The 27846-nt window shown below is 49.4% G+C and overlaps 1 protein-coding gene across 1 annotated transcript in view; it reads right to left on the bottom strand.

Moving 5' to 3' along the window:
• Nucleotides 1–27846, bottom strand: part of SLIT1 (slit guidance ligand 1) — a 169446-nt gene that overhangs the window by 14652 nt on the left and 126948 nt on the right. Inside the window, 9 exon segments of the mRNA XM_057736947.1 lie at nucleotides 1479–1576; nucleotides 1854–1978; nucleotides 4214–4377; nucleotides 12206–12277; nucleotides 13087–13158; nucleotides 20276–20344; nucleotides 22451–22583; nucleotides 25120–25286; nucleotides 25579–25722. Of these exon segments, the coding sequence (XP_057592930.1) occupies nucleotides 1479–1576; nucleotides 1854–1978; nucleotides 4214–4377; nucleotides 12206–12277; nucleotides 13087–13158; nucleotides 20276–20344; nucleotides 22451–22583; nucleotides 25120–25286; nucleotides 25579–25722 (1044 nt within the window).

Genomic DNA, 27846 nt, shown 5'->3' with positions numbered 1-27846 from the left:
TTTGTAGTTTTAAAAACTTGTTTGGGGGAGCACGTATGTGAACAAAAAGGTTTGAAGTATGCTGCAGGGTATATCCTGGAGTTTCATCCCCCCTGCAAGGCTGGTGGGCGGTGGGGGTAACAGAGAGGTTTTAAGACAGTTGAGGGGATCTCAGCTAAGTCCCCTCCCGCAGAGCTGGGGGAATGGATAACCGCAGAGGCCCTTGTACGCCTCAGGGTGGACGGGTAACTCAGGGAGGCAGCCCTTTCTACCAAGAGAGTGCTCCCCACGGCTCCCCCCCAACCCCAATCTGTAGGGATGCCAAGTGTGAGGCGGCTACTCCCAGCTGCACCCCCTCCCTGCCTAGCAGGGGGAGTTTCTGGGGGTGTCCTCTCAGCCCCCCGACTCTCCATAGTCACGCCCCCAGTAGCCTAGCCAATGTGGAGGGGGCTCGGATGGAGCTGCTGCCACGCCCAGAGGAGGAAAGAGCCTATTTTAAGGACACCGTTTCCAAGGTGACACCTGCCGAGAGGCCATTTAGTGTTTTCTTTTTTACATCTGGTAATGTGAGTTTGCGGAGACAGGTTTGGCCATTTCTGCCAGTAGACTCAACATCATTTTCTGAAGAGTCAATGTGCTCAGCTGGCAATTTATTTTCAGCAACTAAATACTATGTGCGCCTCAGAAAAGCTCTGGGTGCAGGAGAGCTCTGGGAAGGTGGGGGGCTCTTTGAGAGGCTGCGGGGGGAGCAGGGTGAGTGGGGGGCTTGCGTGGTGATGTCAGCACGGGGAGGACTTCTGAGATGAGTTGTGGAGGACCTGGGTCCTCCACAGGTCCCGGGCAGAGGGGATGGGGGACCAACGCCCCAATTCACGGAGTGGTGGGGGACTGATACCCATGGTGCGACCAGAGTGACCCATGAGCCGGTGGGAGAGGTCCGGAGGGCGTGACCAGGACTTGCTCCCACCTCTGGGCAGAACTCCCCACCCCTGTCCCGGGGGCTCGGGGTGCAGGTTTGATCCCAAGGAGCTGGCTGAGGGCCCAGCCTTCAGGCAACATTGGCCCAACAAGCAGCTGTTTGGCTCCAATTGGAGGCCTTGGGGGCTAATGGAGATCAGAGGAGTTTAAAATGCCCCCAAACTGCCCCTTGGCACGGCCACTGCATATGCCCTAGGCTATGCACTCCTGGTGCCATCGAAAGCCCCTCCTGGGACCTGGCAAGAGCAGCGCGAAGCCTGGAGCAGGAGCTCTAAGCCCAGCCCCAGCCCCGCCTGCTGTGTGCTTTCCCTGCCTCTGGGCAGTGCCAGCGTGGCCTGGGCGGGTGTGGAGAGGCCTCCGGCTGTGAGGTGGAGTGAGCGCGTGCTCCCCCGTGCCTGTCCCCATCCCCCAGAGCACCAGGGGCCTGGGCCACCCCACTCGGAGGAGGAAGGCTCCGAGGCTCGGGTGCTGGACCCCATCAGCACCTTGCCCACCAGGTCCCAGCCCCCGCAGCAACTCACGTGAAGCTGGCCTCCTCGCCCTCCTGCGAGTGGCAGGTCCCGCCGTTCCCACAGGGGCTGCTGGAACAGCTGTCCAGGGACACTTCGCAGTCTCGGCCCTGGGGAGGAAGTCAGTGATGGGGACCCCAGGGAGACCCAGGGACAGTGAGCCAACAGGGACAGCTGGCCCCTCCGTGGCTCGGCCTGCCTGTCCTGGGAGGTACGTGTTCACTCCTCCACGTGTTAGGTCATGGATGAAACAACTCACTCGGGCACCTGCTCTGAGCCAGGCACTGCCCTGGGCCCTGTGGGCAGAGTGGCCAACGAGACAGCCCCAAGCCTGCCCTACCTGCGCCCCCAAGCAGCCCTCCACCTCCCGCCTCAGCCTCCACTCACCTTATAGCCGCTGGGGCAGGCACACCTGTACACCTCTATGGGGTCGTTACGGCAGGTGCCCTGGTTCTGGCACGGGCTGGACAAGCAGGGGTCACACTTGGCCTGGACAGCCAGGGTGGGGGGACCTGAAGCAAGAGCGTGGGGGTGTTAGTGCAGGGAGGAGGGGGGGGACAGGGCTGGGCACAGAGCCCTATGCCCCCTGCCCTGCCATCCAGTGCCGCAGGGATGGGTGGGGGAAGCCCTCTCCCCAAGGAGACTTTTGCCCCTCCCTGGATTCCCTTGTGCTCACCCTCCTTTCACAGTCCACCTCTCCAGTCTCTGGACCCTCCTCCGTAAAATGGAGTTAAAAACAGCCCTGCGGGACTTCCCTGGTGGGACAGTGGTTAAGAATCCCTGTGCAGGGGACACAGGTTCGATCCCTGGCCCGGGAAGATTCCACATGCCACAGAGCAACTAAGCCGGTGCGCCACAACTACTGAGCCTGTGCTCTAGAGCCCATGAGCCACAACTACTGAGCCCATGTGCTGCAACTACTGAAGCCCGTGCACGTAGGGCCTGTGCTCTGCAACAAGAGAAGCCACCGCAATGAGGAGCCCACACACCACAACAAAGAGTAGCCCCCCGATCTCTGCAACTAGAGAAAGCCCGTGTGCAGCAATGAAGACCCAACGTAGCCAATAAAATAAATAAATAAATAAATAAATAAATAAATAACAAAAAACAGCCCCTGCCTCTTGGGGCTGGAAGGACTAAATGAGATAATTCCAAAATCGTGCTTCATGGGCAGGTGCTGGACACTAAGGAGCCCCCACATGGTGGTCAGGGCAGGACCATCCGTGGGAGAGTGCCATGGTCACGGTTACTGAAATCGGCTGATGTTTCCTCCATCCCCTCATACCTTTCCAAGGCAACCACCCCCAGCCCTGTCACCTGCTGGCCTGGACAGCAAGGGTGGCCGCCCTGGTGGAGAGGCGACTTGGCTCTGAGAGAAGGCCACGCTTAGGACTAAAAAGGTCCATTGCCCTGAACTTGTTTCTCTCCGAGGCTGAACGGGGAAGGACCCCTTCCCATCACCTCTCCGGCGACAGGCAGGACCTTCTCCAGCCCCTCCAGGACTCACTGGTGGCCCTTCCTTGAACTTGGAGGTGGGTGAGGAGCTGGCAGCCAGGCTGCCTGGGGTGCCACCTGGGAGGGGCATTAGGACCTCACAAGAATAAATAGTAAGACCAGCCAGTTAACTCAGGTTTCCACTTAAAACTCCTTCTAGAAGCAGAGAAATGTTGGTTCCACTGAAGAGGCATGAGAATGAATAGAAGGAAAAACACTTTCTAGTACTAACTGGAGAGGAACGCAGGGGAGCCCTCGGGTATAGGTGGGGCTCTGTTTCTTGATCTGGGTGCTGGTTACCTGGATGGGTTCAATTTGTGAAAACTCAGTGAGCCATTCATTTACGATCTGTGGACTTTTCTGTTATGCATGTTATATTCCAATAAAAATTCTAAAACACACACACAAACCTCTCACCAGTACCAATCCCACCACATTAAATACATACGGAGCACGTGTTTCAACATAAATTGGCCTGCTCCCAACAGCCAGCAGCCAAGCCAGAGATGGGCCCCTCTGCAGGGTTACTCCTGTGACAGCATCCTGCACACGGGGTGGCCCAGGGCCTCCTCATCAACTCTGCCTGTCAGTTTCATTTCCGCCGGGGGTCTGCGAGCCCGCAGAGGGCAGGCGCCACGCCCCGTGGCCTCCAGTGCCCTCCCACAGCTGTCCCTCTGCACACAAAGCTGGGCCTCGGGCAGACACTCGGCTGCCTCCCTCGGCTCAGCAGGCTTCCCAGAGCTTGGGCCGTCAGTGCATCAGCCAATCAGTCCCTGAACGAGTATTTACAGATGCCCAGGGTGAGGCGCCTCCGATCACTCTCGGCCCCTGTGTTTCCGCAAATGTCAGGAGAGTGGCAGCTGGGTCCAGTGGCTCAGGGGTTTAAGCTCATTGCTGAGCACAATTCCGACCAAAGCGAGGCCTGAGTGCTTGTGCTGCTGAGAGGCTTGGAGCTTCCAGAAACACTGCTGCTATTTTTATTTTCCTTACATAACCCCAGGGAGGGATGAGGGCCCTTACAGCCTGAGATTTTCTGCCTGGCTTTTTTTGTTTGTTTGTTGTTATGTCAGGACGAGAGGGCAGCCGTGCTAACAGGCAGCAGGGGCCTCATTCCCGCCACCTGTCCCCCACCCAGCAGGCCACCTCGGGGACATGGGAGCGTCTGGAAGGCCCTGCCAGGGTTGGTGGGGGAAGCAGGAGGTGGGAGGAAGCAACCCGGTGCCCACCACCCCCTCCCGTGCTCCTGGGCTCACCTTGGCATTCAAACTTCTTGGCAGGCGTGGTGAGGAGCAGCTTGCCCTCCATGTCCGGGGGCCCAGCACAGCGGGCAATGCCCGGTTCCTTGTAGCCTGTCTTCACCCAGCCAGACAACCAGCGCAGCTGGCAGTCACAATACAGGGGGTTGGCACCAATGGCCCTGGGTCAGAGAGTGGAGAGAAGGAGGCATTACGGCTTCGTGGGGTCCCTTGCCCACCGGTGCCTAGGGTGCCAGGCTTTATGCCAGGAGCTGGCAAAACCCTAACAGCCTCCATTACATGAGCACTTACCGCATAGCCAGTACAGTTTTAAGCACTCCATATCTGTTACCTTGCTTAGTCCTCATCACACCCCACTATCCCCATTTTACATGTTGAAACCGAGACTCAAAATGTGGAGGCACTTGCCCAAGATGTACAGAGAAAGTAGGGAGGTGGGATCTGAACTCGTGCTGTTGAGGCCAGAGCCTCTGACTGCACTGCCTCCAGAGGGCACCAGGGAGAAAGGAACCAAGATTTACTGCTGTGGTGAACCAGCTGCTTCTCCCACGTCAGGGCATCCAACCCTCTCATCAGCCCCACAGTGTAAGTTTTCTCTTCTCCATCTCAAAGATGTGGGAACTGAGCCTCACGTGGAATAAATAATTTTCCTGGGGTCACACAACCAGTGAAGGGCAGGCCCCGGATGCAGACCCAGAGCTGTCTGACACTGAAGCCTATATTCTTTCATTTTTCTTTTCATTTTCAATTAAACAAGAAGCACATGAAGGCATTCGCATTGTAAACCATGTTCAGACCTGGCACACAACAGTCTCCACCTTACATAACATTGTGAATATCCTCAATGCCACCGAACTATACACAGTTAAATGCTTAATTTTATATTCCGTGAATTTCACCCCGATTTTTTTTAAAGGTACATTCCTATGCTACTGATGGGAATGCAAGATGGTATAACTCCCACAGAGGGGGATTTTGTGATATCTATCTAAGCAACGCAGCTGCCTTTTGACCCAGCGATTCTGTGTTTCTGGGAGTTTATCTCAGAGATGTGCCTGCACAAGTGTATAAAGGCATCTGTTCAATGGTATTGATCACGGTGTTGCTTGTAAGAGAAAGACTGGAAACCTCCCATGTTCATCAAAGGGGGAGTGGTTAAGTAAACTACAGCACATCCACATTACAGAAAAGTCTACACCACTGTCCTGCCAACCACAGGACCCATGATCGCATGGTCACCACACTCAGTGTGTAGCCTTCCAATCCTTTCCTATATTTACACATATGGGTCTTCGTGAGGAAGAGATTATATCCATCCAGTACACATCGTTTCTGAGCAGCCTGCTTCTTGTCACTGAACGGCACATCTTGGAGACCCTTTCAGGTCAGCTATACGGATTCACCTCATTTTAACAAACTGCTTGCCTCCCAAAGAATGGACACTACATAGTTTTTGCTGCCAGACATTCTGGTTGTTTCCAACGGCAGTGAACACTCTGTTCATGCCTCTTTGTGAGGAGTGAGCATTTCTCTAGAACAGATGCCTAGAAGGAGGATTCAAGTCGCGGAGGAAGTGCATGTAAAATGTTAACAGCCGCCCTCCAAAACAGGCTGCATCGATTTACACTTGCCCACAGTGTGAGGCTCTGCCTGCTCCCTCACGTGCCCGCCCCGACACTGACACTGTGCACCACCAACCACTTGGGCTTTGACCAATTCTGCGGGCAAGCTCATAACCTTCTCACTAAACTACAGTGAGAGATTCAGAGATGAACTAGGCATGGACTTGGGGGAATGAACGGGCCAGCAGTCCTTTAACTAGCAAATAGAAAAACCAGAGCCTCGTGCCTGAAGTTCATTTATATCAACATTATGGTGAAAATATAAGGCTCTATAATGTTCATGAGAATGGGCACTTTAAGTACCAAATAGATGCACTGCCACTTTCCACCTCGTCTGGGCAATACAGGGGAAGTGGTTCCCCCGGAGATGTGTTGGGTCTGTTGAAAGCAGCAGTGACTCTGAGCAGGAATTCCCCCAAATAGCACAGCTGATGACAGCCAATCTTACAAAGCAGTCTCAACAATCTTGGACTCCAGCCCCCGGCGCAGCTGCTCACTGCCCGGGTGACCTTGAGCGGCTCACTTAACATCTCTGGGGCTCACTTTATGATTCGATAAAGAGTCTGCAATCTGGAAGGGGGAGAAAGACAAGCACATCTAACCTGAAATGGGCGCCGAGGGAATAATGCAGCTTGGAAAAGAAAGCCAGTTCAGCCTCCACGTGTATTTCATTTTTTCTGTCCTGATTTGCTGACAGCATCCATCCTGGCTAATGGAACAGGGAGGACACCTTCCTCTTTTACCCAAACATTGCCAGGGCTTCTCAGAGGTAGAAGAAGCTCAGATACTTTGATTTTTTGAAGCTTCATCGTGTTAAAAAAAAAAGACTTTAAAAAAATAACAGGAATACAAAACAGTGGTATATTTAAAATGTCTGCATTCACCAGACTTGCGTTTTTAACATAAACAGCATGAGGCAATGTAACTATGTTATTCAAAAGATAAATACAGAATATTTGAAAGAATTTTTTGCAGCACACTGCAGGAGTGTGGTCTGCAAATGAGCCACAAGTTGAGAGTTTATTATGAAGGGTTTCTTCTCTCTGTCTTGCAGCTCATTTAGAGAAAATGCCAAAAAAGACTAAATCGGAAGCTGTTGTGAATGTGGAGGCCCTTGACACATCTTAGGATGTCACAATTCCCAATTCCTACATAAATTCCCCCCATAAATGGCAACAAAGTTGCACCTCAAATGTAAGCGTCCCTTTCCGACTCAATATAAAAAATAATAATAGAGAATAACAAAAACTACCAAAGTCACATACAAAGCTATTCAAACTATGCATTCTGGCCTGACCAACACACGCTTCACTTGTTGCCGTATAGAGCAGATGGCGAGTGACTCCTGAATTCAACATCCCAAGCTTTAATTTCTCCGAAGGCCAGCTTTTTGTGGCTACTTTATTAGTTCAAGTAGTTCACTTTCACCTGGAGTCCATTTTCCCCAACAAAAACTGCTGTGAACTCAGTGGGGAGTGGAGAGCCACAGGCCGTGCTGAGACCAGTGGTGGCGACGGCAGCCAGGCTGCTGTCCATCCAAAAGGACTGTGGAGTCAGGTTCACCCCCCAACAAAAGTATAAATAACCCTGTGCTGTTGATCTTTAGTATAACTTGGAAACAGTTGAAACAGTAGCTATTCCGTCTGTTCCTGCCAAGGCCCTACTGGGCTTCTCCTATTAACATAACCAGGACAGAAATAGGTCTCCTGTGGCTGTTTCAGAGGCGCCAACTACAGAGTTCAGCATCTACTAAAACTTCAAAAGCTCTTCACCTGAGCTATTCCTCCTCTGCCCAGCCTCCTCCCAGGCCGTTTATTTGTGTGCATCGCCGTCTCCTTCGACGGGAATGAAGCCTCTTGACAGCAGGCATCATGAATCCCTCACCGTGCCTGACACCAGCAGGCATCCTGCGTTTTGAACGAACACCTGCCTAAAAGCACGAGCAACGCACAAATCTCAGTATGAAAGCAGAAGAACCTCAAAAAGAAACGAATCATCTATCATCCCATAAACATAACTAATTTAATTTTCCTTTATTTCCTTCTAGTTCCTGTGTTCACATATACCCGTCACTGAAATCAGAGTGCACTATCTTCTTTATTCTGCGTTCCCATCAAATAATAAAGTCCAGGGCTATAACTATTATAATCAACTGCTTGCTATTCTGTCATATGGGCATACCAAGATTTACCTAATCCTTCTATATTTACTTTTCACACCGAATTCTTAAAGAATTCAGAGATCTAGTTTTCCAGCACGCAGCAGATGAGGGGCAACAAAATGCTGGATTATAGACATGAAGAACGACATTGGGGAGCCTTGGTGCATAGTAAATACTTGCTGATGGATAGATGGATGGACGATTAGACACATGGATGAAAGATGAGCTAACTCTACAATAAATACGAGAGTAAACAGCAGCAGGGAGATGTGCAGGGTATGGAAGCCCAGGGCAGCGATGAGCGCTCACAATGATCACGGCATGCTAGAACTGTACCAGACCTCGGGGATAACCTGTGCACAGCTGAGGAAAGAACCTAAAGAGATGCGTGAACTGTCTGAGATCCCACGGCAAGGTGACAGCAGGACAAAGACCTAACGCCACATGTCCTGATTCCTAGTCTAAAGTTCGAGGGGTTTAAATATGGTGGACCTCACCCCCCTGCACACACCCTCGGCCCACCCACCCATCCTGCGTACTGCCGCTGAAGAGGAAAGGCCCAGGTCAGAGTCTCAGTAGGAACACAGGGCACCTCTGGGAGCCAGGAACACTGGATGCTGACTCTGGGCCAACCCCTGACTTGTTATAGAGCCATGGGCGCCTCCTTCCCTTCAGACCGCATGTGGCCTTCGTGAAGCCCAGAGGGAATGCGGCGGGTCTACGCTATCCTTGTCCCGTTCCTTGACTCCTTGTAAGTGCTCACGGAATCCTTATGGAAGAGTTGCAGCTCTTCATGCAGAGGAAATAATGGCTACATATGTGCACATGCACGTATATTCCATTGGTATTCCCTGTGCACACACCTGAGTACAAGCACATGCACCTCTCCCAGGCTGCTGCCTAGTTCCACTGGAAACCGTGGGTATAAAGGGAAGAATGTACTCACAAGGTTGCTTCATAATAGTGGAAGATTTCTTCCACAGAGATGCCATTTCACAGAGAAATAGGGCTGAGATGCAATTAACAAACACTTTTAATCACTAATGCTGATGCCCTGTTCCGCAATTACTGCTTAACTAATCTCTACTTATTGTTTGTCTGGAGTTTTTTTCTTACACGTTGGATCTGGCTTCTGGCCTGATGTCACTGTTCTCCTAAAGAAAGTCTGAATTTATAGATGGGATAGGCTCAAAATCTGGTTCTGCAGCTCCAGGATTTTGTTCGTACAAAACATACATTGTTTGTACACTTCCCCCTTGAAAAGCAAAACCTCTAGATTTTGAGCTAGAGACAAGATTAGAACATCCTTGGGTATCATTCAGTTTTCACAGGGAAGCCCAAGCATAAGAGATACACGAAGGGGGTACCCAAAGGAGGGAAAGGTGGATCAGATGTTTGAAAAGGCCTTTCCCGGCAAGGGGGGAGGGCTAGAGCAGACGCTTGGCACGGCCCAGGGGTAAGTCAAGGAGCCGAGAGCAGCGTGGGCCCAGAGCTGCAGCAGACCACACAGAAACTCTCTGGAGAGAAGCATCTCCAGTTCTGGTCCTCAGAATTCCTACCATCAGCCAAAAATGAGCTCAAAACCAAAAATTACTAAACACAGATAGAAGCAAGCCCCAGTGAACGGGCGTCATCAAGAACAGTGACCAATACCGTCCCTGCCTGGGCTTCGTCCAGAGCCACCATCTCCAGCCAGGCTCCCTCCCACCTCCTATCCCATCCCATCCAGCCTCCACGTGTCACCACAGCTTTCCAGGAGTTTTGACAACTTGATTCTTCCTCAATTCTCTTATATCTACAGAACAAAGCCCAACTCCTTAGCGCGGCACAAAGGCCCTTCACAATGGAATTCCAGTGTCCCTTTTCAGATTCCTCTCTTCCCACTCCACACTCCTCACCTAACAAAACCCCCTATAGCCTATGCTGGACAACATAGCATCCCTGAGTATGTCATTCACTTTCTTGCCTCTATGCCTTTGCACATCCTATTCCCTCCTCCTGGAACGTCCTTCCCCATCTTCTCCAAATGGCAGATTCCTAGTGCCTTTCCAATGGCAGCAAAGATGGCACCTCCTCTCTGAAGGTCATCAGACTTCCCCAGCGTTAGTCACTGCTATCTTTGAATTTGTTTTATAACATCCCAGGTGGTCACAGAAGGCAGAAGCCTTGCGTCAGTAAATTCTTTAGCATTTGACTCACTGTGGTTACTCATGACATATTTATTGAGGCAATAAAGAGTAAATAAAAAGCTTTGGAATCAGACACACCTAAGTTCAAATCCTGTCTCTGTCATTTCCTAGCTTTATGACCTAGGGAATCTGCTTAACTGAAACTGGCACTGTAAAATGAAAATAAATCCTGCCACCTAGGACGCAGCCCCTTACCCCTTCCACTCCCATGGCAGACATCACTAATTAATCACCAAACTCTGCCCACTGAGTTCTGGAATCTTCAGTGTGGGCTCAAGAGCGTCCCTGTCTTATTTGTGAAGCTGGCTCACAGCACAAAAGCTACTTCCCATTTTGGTCATGGAGTAAACCACAGATAGTAAAGTACTTGTCCCAAGTTAACTCTCAATGATTGGCACTTATTACTATTTTATTTCCTCAAGTCTAAGACTGTTAGACGCCTGCTGTGGGAAGGGTGGAGAAATGTTACCATATTAAATGCATACAAATCATCTGTAAGATACACTCTGATCTCAGAGATTAAAATGTGGAAATGATGAGTCTTAGAGTTGAGAAAAATCCACTGAGGTTGTTGAGTGAATGAACTTCAAGTAGAGATGCTGGGGACCCTAAAAGTCTCCCTGATCTGAGTTTGCCTACCCACTCAGGCCCTGGGCACTTGGCTGTGAGGCAGAGAGCAGGAAGATGCGGTAACACCCAGGGTCCCGGCTGCAGTCTCTCAGGCCTGAACATGACCTCGACTTGCAGCTGAGACGCTAGGAGAGAATGTGTTCGCTCTGTGTCTGGCCCCACCTTCAGAATTAGGATGACCCTGCCGCAGCCCACTGCTTTCACAGGCCTTCGTTTTTTAAATTGTGGTAATATATATTATTTATTATTATTAATATAATTATATTATTATGGTAATATAATTATATATATATAATTTGCCACTTTGACCATTTTAACTGCACAACTCAGTGGCATCAATTACATCAACAATGTTGTGCAACCATCACCACTATCTGGTTCCAAAACTCTTTTTATCACCTTAAACAGAAACTCTGTACCCATTAAACAAAAATCCCCCTTTCCTCCTCCTTCTAGCACATGGCAACCACCATTCTCCTTTCTGTAGCTATGAATTTGACTATTCTGGGTACTTCATTTCAGTAGAAGTGTACAATATTTGTCCTTTTATGTTATTTCACTTAGCATGTTTTAAAGGTTTGTTCATATCGTAGCATGTGTCAGAACGTCATTCCTTTTTATGACTGAATGATATCCCACTACACCATGTTTTGTTTATCCATTCATCTGTCAATGGACCCTTGGGTTGTTTCTGCCTTATAGCTACTGTGTGAATAATGCTGCTGTGGACATGGGTGTACAAGTATCTGTTTGAGTCCCTGCTTTCAATTCTTTGGGGTATATACTTAGGAGTGAAGTTGCTAGGTCATAAGGTAATTCTATATTCAGCCTTTTGAGGAATCGAGCGTACTGTTTTTTAAGAATCCTCTTGGCACTGCCAGCTAAATGGTTTTGGAAGCAATTCTACATCCAATTATACCAATTATACTTCTTGGGGGTAGTAAATTTTCAGAGCTTATCCCCCACCATATGAAGTCAGAGGCACAATACTGACATCGTGCTTCAGAGCACGGGCTTTTGAAACAGAAGACTCCAGCCCCTACCAGCTATGCAACTTTGAGCGAGCTTGTCACATTTTCTGGAAAATGGGAATAACAGTAGCTATGTTGTAGGAGAGCCATGGGGATTAAATTAGCCGATGCAGGTGCAGTGCTTGGCAATCAATACATGGTCATGACTACTTTTATTATTGCTTCTGAAGAATTGTTCTCCAATTCCGTTGTTGTGAGCGATGGTACACTGAATGTGTAAGAGACTGAAACGGAGAGCATTTTTGAAGTACACAGGCTAAATTAAAAGTAATAATATCAGGAGGAGAGGTCTTTCTTGGAGACCAAGTTCCATTTAAATCCAAAGAGGTGCCGAGGATTGGGCCAGAGTTACTTACAGGTGAGACAGGGAGGTCACATCTGCAAAGATGCCCTCTTGGAGGGTGGCAATGTCATTGCCATGCAGGGACCTGAAAAGAGAAGAGGCTGTCAGGACTCCTCTGAAGACAGAAACTTGGGAACTGATGGAGGGAAGTGCTCTGCTAAGAAGGGCATGTCGTGAGGGAGAGGGTCTCTGACCCAGAGACCCTGCCCTGCTGGCCACAGGCAAGGAGAGGGAGCCCCTAATTATTACAGACCATGCTGTCCCTCCATCCCTCTGGAAGACCCTGTTCGTGCCTTTATAACCAACTCACACGCCATGTCTGTTCACAGGACAAATGGGTGTGTGCAGGTAACGCAGCATGTGCTCTCCCTAACTTGGCCAGGGAGCCTGAGGGGGTAGACTTCTTCCTGGCAAGGAAGCTATTAAGTGAACTCTAGGTTGGGGGTGAAGAATACCTCCCTGCCCCAGGTGGGCTGCCAGAGGACTCAGGGCAAGGATATTCCAGAGGCCGTCATAATGGGCACGGCAAAGGGCTGCGAGCACAGACCAAACCTTGCAGTGGGAATTCTTAGAGAAGGTTCAGCATTCACCATTTGACAGGAGACTCACATGCAAATGAGGGGCTACCGTATCCTGGATGCCCCTGGACCTTGCCCCAGCACACACACCGCAAACACAACTTGGGGCAGACAGCAACCCCCATTTCTCAGATGGTTTCCCATTCATTCCTTGGCCTCTTTTAGGAGCCTGAATGAGAGTGGACTGGCCTCGCACTTTGGACACAGTTGGCCCTGCTGGGGCCCCGGACCTGTGGACATTCCTGCCCACCGGGGGGTAAGAAGGGCCCTCAGTGGGGCAGATTTCTCTGGAGGAATGAAGAGCAGGAGGACTCACAGCAGGCGCAGGGAACGGAGCCCCTGGAAGGCCAGAGAAGGGATGCACTGCAAGGCATTGTAGCTGAGGATCCTGCAGGAAGAAGGAGGGCGGGGGTGGGGAGAGAGTGGGAAGGGATTATTAAGGGGTACCACTTCTGGTGGTAATGGAGGTGGTCACCATCTTGACTGTGGTGATCGTTCCATGGGCATGAACATATATCAAAATATACCAAATTCTACACTTTAAGGATGTACTATTATATATTAATTGTACCTCACTAAAGCTATCTTTTAAATAATAACAAGAGAAATGAGACTTTTTTTTTTTTATCACAGGAAAGGGCTGTTTCCCCTTACAGCTGCCAGGATCCCCAGGCCTGGGATCTCTCAGCCTCGGCACCCCGGACAACGGCGTGTTGAGGGGACTGTCCGATGCGTTACAGGGTGCTGAGCAGCACCCCGGGCCTCTGCCCACGAGATGCCAGTAGCTCCCCCTGCCCTCCTCCAGCTGTGACAACCAGAAACGTCTCACACATTGCCAAATGTTCCCGGGAGGGCAGAACTGCCCCTGGTTGAGAACTACCGCCCAAGCCCATGGCAGCTTCACACAGAGGCTTGTAAAGAAAAAAAATGTTGCCTGCTATTCCAGTTCCACAAGGATCCAGCCATCGGCCATTTCAGGTGCCCATCAACTGTGTGCCCTGAGGGGAACTGAGGATGGAGAAAGACAGGAAACATTCTGTGCTTTGAATATACTGGCCTTTAGATAGTTAAGATGCAAATTTAAGGAAAAATTTCAAATGACCCCAGACTCTTGCATCTTCCCATATGTAGAAAAGCACTAAACTCACGAACTTGAGATATCTGTTCCTTGTGATGAGCAGTATCCTTTTGGTGCTTGACTATATGTTTTTCTTAGGAAAAAAGCTCATATGCATTCTGGCTCCTCCCTTACCCCTTCAGAGCAGTTCCTCAGAGCTACCTGAGAGACTGTCTCCACGCTTAACTCACAACTTTTACGTTGTGCATTTTTCTTTCGGTCAACAGGCTGATGAAGGCTTTGAAATGGGACCCAGTTGACTAGTAGACCCGGGGCTGGTTAAGTGCAGCACTTCATGGCCTCAGGCCCACGTTCTGCTCCTGGGGGTCTGGCTGGGTCAGGATCCTGTCTTTTGGGGCACTGGCTCTACTATGTGACCACAGCAGAACCTAAAGGAAAGTTCTTAAGTTCTTGGCACATCATCTGTAAAATGAGGTGTTGGGAAAGTGAATGAAATACATTCTTAAGCTTCAGGCAAATATAAGTGATGCTTGTTAATACTTTCCAATCAATTGCTTGGAATATAATTAAAGCAATCTTTAAAATATTTTAGAATATTTTAGAAGAGAACCCTCAGCATGGGAAAATATTTGCAAATGAAATAACAGACAAAGGATTAATCTCCAAGATATACAAACAGCTCATGCAGCTCAATATCAAAAAAACAAACAACCCAATCCAAAAACTGGCAGAAGACCTAAATAGACATTTCTCCAAAGAATCATACAGATGGTCAAGAGGCACATGAAAAGATGCTCAACATCACTAACTATTAGAGAAGTGCAAATCAAAACCACAACGAGGTATCACCTCACACCCGTTAGAATGGCCATCACCAAAAAATCTGCAAACAATAAATGCTGGAGAGGGTGTAGAGAAAAGGGAACTCTCTTACACTGTTGGTAGGAATGCAAATTGATACAACCCCTGTGGAGAACAGTAGGGAGGTCCCTTAAAAGCTAAAAATAGGGACTTCCCTGGTGGCACAGTGGTTAAGAATCTGCCTGCCAATGCAGGGGACATGGGTTCAATCTCTGGTCCAGAAAGATCCCACACGCTGTGGAGCAACTAAGCCCGAGGGCCACAACTACTGAGCCTGTGCTCTACGGCCAGCGAGCTGCAGCTATTGAGCCCATGTGCCACAACTACTGAAGCCCACATGCCTAGAGCCCATGCTCCATAACAAGAGAAGCCACCACAATGAGAAGCCTGCACACCTCAAAAAAGAGTAGCCCCTGCTCTCTGCAACTAGGGAAAGCCCACACAGCAACAAAGACCCAACACAGCAAATAAACAACTAAATAAACTTATTTTTAAAAAGCCCCCCAAAAATGTAAAAATAGAACTACCATATGACCCAGCAATCCCACTACTGGGCATACACCCAGAGAAAACCATAATTCAAAAAGACACATGCACCCCAATGTTCATTGCAGCACTATTTACAATAGCCAGGTCGTGGAAGCAACCTAAATGTCCATCAACAGACAAATGGATAAAGAAGATGTGGTACATATAGACAATGGAATATTACTCAGCCATAAAGAGGAATGAAAATGGGTCATCTGTAGAGACATGGATGGAACTAGAGAGACTGTCATACAGAGTGAAGTAAGTCAGAAAGAGAAAAACAAATATATATTAACACATATATGTGGAATCTAGAAAAATGGTACAGATGAACCAGTTTGCAAGGCAGAAATAGAGACACTGATGTAGAGAACAAACATATAGACACCAAGGGGAGAAAGTAGGGTGGGGGATGGGATGAATTGGGAGATTGGGATTGACATATATACACTAATATGTATAAAACAGACAACTAATAAGAAAACAAGTTCAATTGTACACCCTCAATATATGCAGTTTATTGTATGTCAATTATATCTCAACAAAACTTAAAAAAAAAAAGAATAAATAAAGCTTGAATTTAGAAAAAAAAAAAAGATACATGTACCCAAATGTTCATTGCAGCACTATTTATAATAGCCAGGTCATGGAAGCAACCTAAATGTCCATCAACAGACAAATAGATAAAGAAGATGTGGTACATATAGACAATGGAATATTACTCAGCCATAAAAAGGAACAAAATTGAGTCCTTTGTAGAGATGTGGATGGACCTAGAGTCTGTCATACAGAATGAAGTAAGTCAGAAAGAGAAAAACAAATATCGTATATTAACACATATATGTGGAATCTAGAAAAATAGTACAGATGAACCTATTTCCAGGGCAGGAACAGAGATGCAGATGTAAAGAATGGATGTGTGAACACAAGGGGGATGGGGAAGGTGGGATGAATTGGGAGATTAGGTGTGACATAAATACGCTACCCACGTGTAAAATAGTCAGTGGGAACCTGGCTGTATTGAAGAGGGAGATCAGCTTGGTGCTCTGTGATGACTTAGATGGGTGGGATGGAGTAGGGGAGGGAGGTCCAAAAAGGAGGGGGTATAGGTGTACATAGAGCTGATTCACTTCACTGTACAGAAGAAAGTTACACAACATTGTAAAGCAATTACACTCCAGTAAAAAAACAATTTTTTTTTTAAATCCTTCAGGTCCATCCATGTTGCGAATGACAAAATTTAATTCTTTTTAATAGCTGAGTAACATCCCATTGTGTGTGTGTGTGTGTGTGTAAACAAAAATCTTACAATACAGGCACAAAAATTTTCAGAGAGTCACTGTTCACAACAGTCCAAACTGGAAACAACCCAAATATCCATCAATAGCAGAATGGAAGGAAAATACAGATATTTCTACAAAAGAATACCATATAGCAGTGAAAATGAAGAGACCACAGCTTCTCACAAACACAATGATAAATAAAAGAAGCCATACAAGATTATATCCTGCATGATTCAACTTCTATAAGGTCCAAAAGTGGGCAAAAGTAAACTTCATGGTGTAGAAATGCACATGCAGATGGCACTATAAAGACCAAAGAAGTTATCATTGTAAACGTCCAGGTAGGGACTGCCTCGGGTCCAGGGGGAGAGAGGAAGAATAACCAGGAAGGGACCAGGAGACTTTCAGGGTGCTAGCTGTGTTCTATTTTTTGCCTTAGGTATTTACACATGTTCTAGCTTTATGATTAATTGTTAAATTGTGCATTTATGTTTTTTGCACTTTTCCATATTCTGTATTTCACAATAAAAATGTCTCTTAAAAGTCTTTTCGGCCGGCAGCCCTGGCACCCTCCCTGGAGGGTGAGGAAGGCTACGTGGGGTACCTGCCGGTGACGGAGGCTTGGGGAGAGTCTCAGTAGCCATGAGCCCTCCCTCCACCTTCCCCCATGGAACTCACAGAGTGGTCAGCTGGCTCATGTTGGTAAAGGAGGAATTGCTTAAGGAACTGATCTTGTTGTTACTCAGGTCCCTGGAAAAGACAAAAGTATCATTATTTAGAAAGAAAGAACTCCTCCCCTCCTCCACTCTGGCCATGGCCATCCCCCAGCCAGGCAGGCAAAATGGCTCTGACTGGCATTCTGCGGGGAGGGAGGGTGTGGAGGGGGCACTTGGTTCACAATTATTCACAGCCCACTGCTCTGCTCCCTGAACCCCCTCTATGTCCCCAGGGTTTCAGGTCTCCATTTCCTCATCTCTCACCCTGGCTCCCAACGCCCCCCCCCCCACAACGAAATGCTCCCACCAAGGGCATCAGCTGCCTGCCAAATGCCAGGTCTAGGCCGCTCTCTCTCCTTTCTCTCGATAGTACTTTACGCGGGTTTGTTCACTCTCCCTCCCCATACTCCTATGAGGGAGAGAGTAAACCCATTTTACAAAAGAAGGTGCAGGGTCTCAGAGTGATGAAGTGACCCACCCAGGGTCACACAGCTGGGAGGGGGTACAGCCAGAGTCAAACACCGGTCTGTTGGCCCCCAAGCCCCAGATCAGGGCGATGTGCTCTCCGAGTAACCCTGCAGTGTTGGCCCAACCAACCACCCTCTTCTCAAATCTCCTCAGACCACTGTCCTCACGCTCCCCCAGCTCTCTGGTGAATGCTTCTTTCTCACCCACCCCTTAGGCACAGGCATCACTAAGCCTGGTCCTTGTTCTTCTTCTTCCTTTAGTCCTTCTGTCCTCAGGGATGCTCCTAACACCCTCACCATCGTGCGCAGATGGTGCCCTGCTCTACGGCCCCAGCCAGACTTCTCACATGAAGTCCCCTCCAGCGATCTGATGTCCCACAGACTCCAACTCGCATCCACATCTTGTGCTTTCTTCCACCCCCGTGGCCCTTGCTGTGCTCTCCATCGCGGTCAACAGCTCTGACAACCCAGAAACACTGTCCTACCCACACACCTCCCTCCCAGACCCTCTCCTTATTGGCTTGTGCCTCTGTTCATGTGTTCCATCTGCCCCCTCCTCCCAAGTTTCCGTTACATCAAGCCACCATCATCTCTCTCCTGGTTTCTGCCTCATCTCTCACTCACAGCTGTGCCCCCTTTTGATCCATCTTCCACAAGGTGGGCACCACGCAATCTTTCTAAGACACAAATCTGATGAGGTCACTTCTCTACCAACAAACCCACAGTGGCTCCCATTTACCTAAAGTGCAACCTCCGGACTCTTTAGCTTCACCACCTGCCAGGTGCTTCAGAGCATGGTCTCCCTTCTCCCTCACTGCTCCCTGCATGCCTTGCATAAATTTGCTACACTTCTTGAAATTCTCTTGCCCCTGGATATCCTGTTCCCTCTGCACCTGGTGAACTCTGACCTCTCCCAGCTCCTACTCTGAGCCCACCACTCCTTCGTTTGAGCCACAGCCCTAATGTTCATTTACTTTTGTTGGAATGCTCTTCACTCCACACGACTTATGTGCTCCTATTTCTCTCCCTTGCATGCCCCAGACTGTGACATTTAGAGGGAGAGTCCATGACTTAGGGGCCTTTGTATCTGCTCACTTCATGCAGTGCTTGACTCAGCAAACGAAACCATGTGCCCTGCCTTCATTTTCTTGTAGTAAATGTTCCTATAATTAATCTCATTCAAAATCATTCCATTGTTCCTAGAGACACATTTAAATACATGACTGAACTTCAAGTACACTTTGTGGTCCTTCCCCATGATAAGGAGGTGCTGGTATTTCAGCCCCTAACAGGCAGCTTCATAGTAAGAATTGCCTTGACATTAGTCCCCTCTCCCTCCCTTCCTCCTCAAGCATATCCGCACCACTAGTGGAGCCGCCTCAAATTAGACCACAGAAAGGCTGTCTCTCTCTGTCACTCTATCACCAGCCACAAATCACTCTAACCACCACCCCTTACCCCCGCCATTGGAACAGTCAGTCAAAACAAATTGGCTGGATCATTAGCAAAGACAAATTGGAGTCTCAAAATTCTGTAAGCCAATGCTACTCAAAGTAGCCAGTCCTTGAAACGAATGTCCCAAAACAAGGGACTTGTGCCAAAATGCAATCACCTATGACACTAAACACACAACTTGGTTTAGTTAACATTTTTTTTCATAGCAATACTTTTTCAATGAAGGAAGAAGCAATATATTGATAAAAATTCTGGTGCGAGTTCCTTATCTAATTGCAGGCACATTACAAAGAGTTTTCAGGCTGCCATTGGTCCACAGACCACACTTTGAATAGCACTGCTCCAAGGCACTTAAGATGAAATGTTCTCTGGACTTCTTTTTGGTGGAATCTGGCCAATTGGCAGTTAAAGACAATTGAAGTCAGGTGTTAATTAAGCTGGAAGGCTAAGAGGAGCTGAACTTATTCTGAGGCTTACTCTGTATATCTGCATGAAGTAGAAAGGTCAAAGGTGCAAGTAACAGAAAAGTAGATGTTAGCCTAAAGAAAAAGTTAGTTACAGATGTGTATTTGAGGCTGCCATATTTCATATTTGGTTTAAGAGCCAAGGTGCGATCAGGACATTTTCCATAATTCTCCGCTTCTGCTCTAGCTCCTACCTTTGCAAGGATAACCCTCATTAATAATAATTATCAGCCTAGAGGGAGGCTTGGTGAGATGGTGTGGGCAGAAGCAGACAGGGTCCAACCCAAGAGAGCCTGCAACCATGCAATTCCCAAGAATGGCCACTAGGTGGCAAAACAGTTCTGTGCATAGATGTTCCCAAAGCGATGGGGTGAAATGAAAAAATGGAGCAGTACCAAACAGGGAATATAGCCAATACTGCATAATAACCATAAATGGAATACAGCCTTTAAAAGTTGTGAATCACTATACTGTACACCTGTAACTTATATAATATTGTACATCAGCTACACTGCAATTAAAAAACAAAACAAAACAAAACAAAAAAATGCATTGGCCAGCGTGGGGTCTGTAGGGAATTGCAGGAAAGCTGGAGCCACGATGGCTGGATTCTAATGGCCCTCCTGTCCGTTGCGACAGGCCTGGATACTCACACAAGCTGCAGGTACTTGAAGGTGGACAGCTGTCCTGGAACCAGAGTGAACTGATTTCCATCCAGGTAGCTACAGGAGAGAACGCAGCAGTTACCGCAGCCGTCTCGGCCTCCGGCAGAGCTCAGAGCTGGGAGAACCTTCCCCTGCAGCCAGAGCCTACTCACTCATTTCCTCTCCTACCTGTAGACTACACAATGGGCCCTGAGGCGCTCATTGGAGGAGAAAATACGGACATTTCTTAGGCCACTTGGGAAGGTGCCACCAAAAAACTTGGTAAAAGCCACTAAGACATGAAGCCTCTAGTGGCTTCCTTCCCGAGAACCCCACCTCACCCGCTCAGCGTCCTCCCCGTCAGTGGGATCCACAGGCTCAATCCTAGACCCTCTGCCCTTTCCTCTCTGCTCTGCAATCTTCCTGGCCAAATAGGTCTCATCGGCATGTTAATACCCACCTGTCAGACCCTCAGCAGCACCCGGAGTCCCCTCTCTAAGTGCTGGCAAGGTGCCTGAGGTTGGCCCCAACCCAAACACGCCCAAACTGGAACTCGGTGTTTCCACTCCCACGTGGGCTTCCCCTGACTCCATCAGCACCACACTCCATGTGGCTAACCATCCGGGCTCAGGACCCTGACGGTGACTCTCCAACTCTCTCTGCAGCCAGTTCCATGACGGACCTGGCTTCTCCCACCCACTGGTTTCTCATCATTCGCTTTTGTTTCGCGTTCACGTCCCCCCAGTGCACACCAGCCCCCGCTCCTGGGCTCCTGTGGCAGTTTCCTATTCTCCCCACCTGGCCTCCCGTCTGGTTCTCACGACATGCGCTGCCACCCAATCACTGTCCTTAAAGCCTAGCCCACCAAACTCCTCCTCAAGTTTCCCAGGGCTTCCCATGTCTACAGGGCAGATCTTGGGATTCAAGATGCTGTGACCTGCCCTCCCTCCTCCATGGCCACCAGCCATCCTTGCTAAGCTGACCCAAGCACCGGGAGCTGTAGCCCCACGGCCGACAGCAGGCCTCAGGACACCTTGCCCACCCCCCAAAGGTCCAGAGAGCGCCAGTCAGGGCTTCACTGCATCCATCAGTGATTCCCTGCCCGTCTCCTTAAATCCTCTCAGCCTCCCTTGTCAATACACCCAGTAGCCCCATTTTACAGCTGAAGAAACTGAGGCTTAAAGCCTCTGAACTTCAGCATCCTCAGTCAAGGGAGCCAGGTTGTCCTGCCTGTCCCATTATTCCTAGGGTGGTGGCTAGGAGGTACCAAGGAGAGAAGGGGACACACGAGGTTTACAGAAAACTGGGTGGGGGACACGGCAGGAGAGTCACAGGACAAGGACTGCAGTGGCTGGTGTGCGTGTGAAGAAATACCAGCCTTGCAGGTAATGAAAGAAATGCAAATGAGAACCTCAGGTGCTCCCCACAGGAAAAAGAAAAGGTCGGCTACAGAGGCCTGAAGGGACCAATCCCAGGGGCAGGAAGCGTCGGGGCTGCCCAAGGCCTGCCCTTGGGAGGGGTCTGTTGAAGAAGCGCCACTCTCCATCTCGCCGTCTGTCATACACATTTATACCCACACCCCCACATGAGCTCAGATACCAAATCCAAATCAACAAAGATTTAGCACCGCAACTACCAGTGTTGATGGGGGATGCTGGGGGAGGGTGGGCAAGAAGGCTCTTTCCACACACAGCTGGCGGGAGTGAAGAGGAAACAGCTTTTCTGGAAGGTCAGCAAGAGTCCCAGCGGTGCACAGCTCTCCGACTAGCAGTTTCACTTAAGGGATGTTCACCTCGGCACCATGTATGAGAGTAAAACACTGGAAGCTTAAATATCCAACAAAGGGGGATTTGTGATATAGGTCACAGTAGATTAGGGTGATGGAATATTATGTGGCCAATAAAAATAGCTTCTGTGAGAGTTCTCATGAGGGAAATGCTCATGAGAAGATGTGAAGTGGGAAAAGCAATGTAATTTCTTATTTTAAAGGCAGAGCTCAGTTTAAAGGGATGAAGCACTTGCCATGGGGGACCCCTGCCATCAGGGGGCTGCAGAGGGGGTCACAGAGGTGCTCAGACCTCCTTGGAACCCGTGTGTCCTGCAGAGCCCTAACTCTAAGCACCTACCGGCTAATGCCTGCTGTGGGTCACCCTCTCCTCCTGCCACCAGGCGGGGGCTACTCACAGCTCTGTGACATTCTTCGGGATGCCCTTGGGCAGGGCCTGGAGGTGCTTGTTGCTGCATCGAACCACGGTGTCCAGGCAGGCGCACTCCTGGGGGCACTGCAGGCGCGGCAGGCAGCCCCCCTCCTCCTGGCCTGGGGAGGAAGGAGTGAAGCCACGTCAGTGAGGGGACAGGGGACAGGGCTCAGGGCCCCCTGCAGCCAGGGCCACACTCCTGGGAGCCTCTGAACGGAAGGCCCTCACTGACACCACTGTGTGCACCAGTAAGTGTCCTCTCAGCTGCACCCCTCCCCCATCACAGGCAAAGCCCCGTGGACCTGTTTTGAGGTTAAAATACGACTTGGGTCCATCTCTTCCACCTCAGATCTGAGGTGGACGCGCACACAGAAGAGAAGGAGGATGGCGGCCACACCATTTCTTCGGCACCTACTATGTGCCGGATCCTGTATCAAATGTAATCCCTTTAGCGATGCAATAAGGGTGGCCACCATCGCTCCTAGAATGGGAGCATCACAAGGATGGAGACCTTTGTCTCTTTCTTCTTCTCTGTTCACTGACGGAGCCCAGCACTGAGAGCAGGGCCTGGCACACAGCAGCCTCCAAGTAGGTCAGCTGAATGAAGGCATGAAGGAACCTCTACCTTACTGAGCTCTGGAGAGGTTACATAGCTTGCTTGGGTCAGAAGGCTGATCAGAGGCAACTCAGGGTCTATCCCCAGGTCTGGCTAGCACAGAATCTGAGCCCCTTCTACTCCACCATCCTTCACAGATTCACTCGTTTATTTAATAAATAGTACTAAGTGCACTCTGTGTGCCTGCCTTCCTTGCCACTGGCTGTAGGAGGGACGATAAGGACACCACAGTCAGAGCTGCTAGGAAGCAGGTAACAGTGACCGTCGGTTATGGAGGGCAGCCGCGTGCAGGTGCCGCGTGATAAGAATGGACTCACTGAATCCTCAAAACATCTCTCTGGTGGATATGCGACTATCAGCCCATTTTCAAGACGAGGAAACTAAGGACAGAGTGATTAAGTAACTTGCCCAAGGTCCCCCTGCCTGGAAGAGGGGCACCAGGACTGGAATCCAAGCCAGATGCCTCCAAAACCTGCCCTCTTGACCACTATGCCCTATTTCCTCTTGCAGCAACATCTCAAAAATATGCACAACCTTTCACTCCTGGGAAGTTATTCTAAGGGGGAAAGCTGAGTATATGTACAGAGAGTTATCTATCAGGATGTTCCCGGCAGCATGAGACGTAACAGCAGAACTTTGGAAGCACATAAGTGCCATGTGATGCCTCCAGACAGGGGACTGTCACGTTGAGAAGGTGCACAGGCGGTACCGCAAGAACTGTGTGTCGCACAGCTGTGTCATACACATGCACACAAACACACGGCAAAGATCCGGGGCAGGGGAGGGGGCACACGGAGGGCTGACAGGAGTCATCCGGGCGGGGAAGCAGGAGGAGGCACTCATCAGGGACCTTTTTTTCCTCCTTCTAGATTGTCCATTGGTTTTGGTTTTGTTTTTAAGGAAATGAAGATGCCTCACTTTGTAATAAGAAAAATAAAAAGAAACTTTCTTGGAAAAAAATAATGCTTTCAAAAAAATACTTAATGGCAACAGAAAATATTCAAAATATATAGTTCAGTTTAAAAAAAAGAAACTGTGATATAAAATATATATGTGAGAAGTATGGAGTTTTGTTTCGCTTATTTTATTTTTCTTTTAATTTTTATTCATTTTTGGCCACATCATGCGGCTGGCAGGATCTCAGCCCCCTGCCCAGGGATTGAACCCATGCCCCCTGCATTGGAAGCCTGGAGTCTTAACCACTGGACCACTAGGGAGGTCCATTTTGCTTATTTTAAAAGCTAGAAGCAAAACTGTTCTTTGAGAATCCATTGATTTTGTTCAGAAAAATACCCTGTCATTCTTGGTGTGAAAGCTGAAGCTACCCACCAAGTACCTCCCTCACTGGCCTGTATGGGCCAGCCTGAGAGCTGAACTGCCCCCTGGAAGCAGACTGGAGAGAGGACAGGAGGGGCTGAGGAAGGAGGGGAACCAGGGCTGGGCTAAGATACAACCTTGCTCTGTCACCTTTGGTAAAAATCTGCTTCCAACAGCTGCCTGTGTGCGTGATGCTGTGAGGGTGGAGTGAGGGTGGAAGGATGGGCTAGATTCTGCACGTGTCGGGAAAGGAAGAAGTGGCCACAGGAGAGATCGAGGATTCAGGGGAAAGAGGACGTTGGCACAAGAAGCGACCCGCATAGGGAGGACAGGTGCCCCCCCGAAAGTGTCCTGTTGCATTTTACGGACAGGCTGAATCCACTGTCTGGAGCGCTTAGGAATAACCAGGAGGTAGGTCTCTGGATTAGATGTTTTAGTGTAATTACACTAAAACGTTAACTATGATTTTCTCTGAGTGAGGGCTAATTGGTAATGTTTATTCCCTTCTTTTATCCACACTTTCCCATTTTTTAAACAATAAGCACACTATTGCTCTTATAATCACACAAAGACCCCACCAGGCAGAAGCAGGCACAGGACTGAGTGAGTCTCTCTACTCCTCGCCCTCCCCCTCCACGGAGCCTCCCCTCCCCAGGGGACCCCTCCTCTCTGGGGCCTGACCACTCCCCATCCCCCTCCCACCCAGGGGGCCCACGCATTACCTTCCTCACATCTGAAGTCGGGGACGGCCACGTCCTGCAGGGGAATCTGCCGCAAGAAGTCCGGGTTCTGGCATCGAGGGTTCCCCGTCACGATCTTCCTCTTGCGCAGCCAGTCGCCCAGCCAAGCCAGCTGGCAGTTGCAGTTGAAAGGGTTGGCCAGAAGGTTTCTGGAAGAAGTGGGTGGTGTGACCATGAAGACACCCGCCAGACTCAGTTGCCCCAGCAAAGCCGGCTCCTGCTGGCCACATGCTGGCCACACAGCCACCCAACGCTCCTCAGACAACCAACAGCTACCAAGAGGCAGCGTTCTACTGTGTAAGGACCCAAACACCCTGAATCTTTTAAAGTGACCCCTGGAGAAGGCCGTGTCCTAAGCTGCTGGATGGGCAGGGCTCTGGGGTCCGCTTCGGGTGGCTGGTGCCCCAGCCCAGGCCTGCCTGCCCTCCGAGGCACACTTACAGCGTGGAGAGGGCCTGCAGGGTGTCGAAGGCTCCGGGGGAGATGGTGGCGATCTGGTTGTCGTAGAGCGAGAGGAGGCGGACGTTGCGCAGGCCCGTGAAGCTGTCGTTGTGGATGCAGCTGATGCGGTTACTCCTCAGCATCCTGGGGGCCGGGAGAGGAGGCGAGAGCCCATGCTGCGCCCTGTGCTCTGGCCACCAGCGGCCAGGTCACAGGCTCTCCTCTGGGGGCACTGAGCCACAGAAACGGGGGCCACAGCTGCAGGATGCTACCCATCGGGGCTCCCCTCCAGGCCTCCCTGCCTCTGAGATGCCTGCCCCTCCACCCGGCTAGCACGGCTGCCACGCCAATGACCATCACCTCCACCCCTGGGATGCCCAGAGCCTCCAGGCCATGCTCCAGAGCAACACCCGAGACATTCCTAAAACTTACCCCCGGCCATGTTGCTCTCCAGCCTAAAGCCCACAGCAGCCCCTAAACTGTCCACGGAATCATGTTTAAACTCGTCACTGTGACCTGCCTTGTACCTGTCCAACCCAGCCCCAGAGCAGCACCTGCCGGCCCCCCCCACCCCGCCCCCGCCCCCGCCCCCGGGGATGGAAACACCCTCCACTCCTCTGTCCTTTAGGCCTGCTGCCCGGGCCTGAATCCCCACACCTTTCCCCAGCTATGATCTCCTTCCAGAATGACGTTCTTCCTCATTTCTAGCTGCAAAAGTCTCTGTTCATCCTCAAACACCTGGCTCAATTCCCTTCCCCAAGCAAAAACAAAAACCACGCCTGACACAGAATAGGCAATTCACAAAAGAAATTAAAATGGTTTAAATCAAAATGAGTGAACTAGGTGAAGGAGATTGAAAGGTACAAACTTCCTTTACAAAATAAATGTCACAGGCATGAAATGCAAAGAAATAAATATACACACAGCTTATGAACATTCACTGAAAAATGTTCAAATCAAGAACATTTAAGTGATATTGAATCTTTGCCTGCCAATTTACAAAATAATTAAAAATATAATAATAATAATAAAGCCCAGGGTTGGCAAGAGTGTGGGAGGATGGACACTGTCATGCACAGCTGGGAGGAAAACAACTTGGGACCTCCCACAGGTGTGCCTGGTGAGATGCACCAAAATCCCTAAGAGGGCCCTTTGTGCTTTTACCCAGCAGGTCTGCCTTCAGGGATTTACCGTTATGGTAATAATCCCGGACGGGTACAGAATTTCTTGATAAAGATACTAATCACAGCATTGCTTATAATAAAATTAGAAATAGCCTAAATCTCTAATAATTATGTAATACATAATCACTCAAAATGATGTTGTAAAAGAAATCATTAAGTGAACGTAAAGACGCTCACTTTATGTTTGAGGAAAAAACAGATTACCAAATAAAATGAATTCTAGAATTCCATTAAGATATATCTGTATGTTAGTATGCATGTATGTGTACACACGTGTGTGTGTGTGTGTAACTGGAAAGATAGTTGTCTATATCAACAAATAACTGTGGGGACTTCCCTGGTGGTGCAGAATCCACCTGCCAATGCAGGGGACACAGGTTTGAGCCCTGGTCCAGAAGGATCCCACATGCCACAAAACAACTAAGCCCATGCACCACAACTACTAAGCCTGTGCTCTAGAGCCCACAAGCCACAACTACTGAGCCCACATGCTGCAGCTACTGAAGCCTGCGTACCTAGAGCCCGTGCTTCGCAACAAGAGAAGCCACCGCAATGGGAAGCCCACACATCGCAACAAAGAGTAGCTCCCACTTGCCACAACTAGGGAAAGCCTGCACGCAGCAGCAACGAAGACCCAACAGTCAATAAATAAATAAATACATAACAATTAACTGTGGTCAGTGGAGGGGTTATGGGCATTCTTTTTCCTGTGCCTGCACCGTCCCTCACACGCTCCTGCAGGCTCTGTCCCAACACGAGCCCTTCCTGTCTCCTCCGTCCACTCCAAGTCTTCCTCAGAAAGAACCCAAGAGACTGGCCGAATAGCCCACAGCACCCCCTTTCAAGGAATACTAGGCATGTATAAAAATGAATGAGGCAGCCCTCTATGAAGAACCTGTCACACTCTCTTCACAAGTGAAAGAAGCAAGCTGCAAAACACAGTGCATAATAAATACCCTTTTGTAAAACAGACAAACAAAAATCCACAGGGAATCCCTTCGTGAATTTGTTTACCTTACACAAATTCCATGATACGTGCTCAGAACACAAATCTATAGCCTTACTGCGGGCAGGGATTTAAATC

This window comes from Hippopotamus amphibius, chromosome 5, assembly GCF_030028045.1.
Source record: "Hippopotamus amphibius kiboko isolate mHipAmp2 chromosome 5, mHipAmp2.hap2, whole genome shotgun sequence".
Classification (NCBI taxonomy): domain Eukaryota; kingdom Metazoa; phylum Chordata; class Mammalia; order Artiodactyla; family Hippopotamidae; genus Hippopotamus; species Hippopotamus amphibius.
The sequence above is the reverse complement of the archived record's forward strand: the minus strand, read 5'-3'. Positions and strand labels throughout refer to the sequence as shown.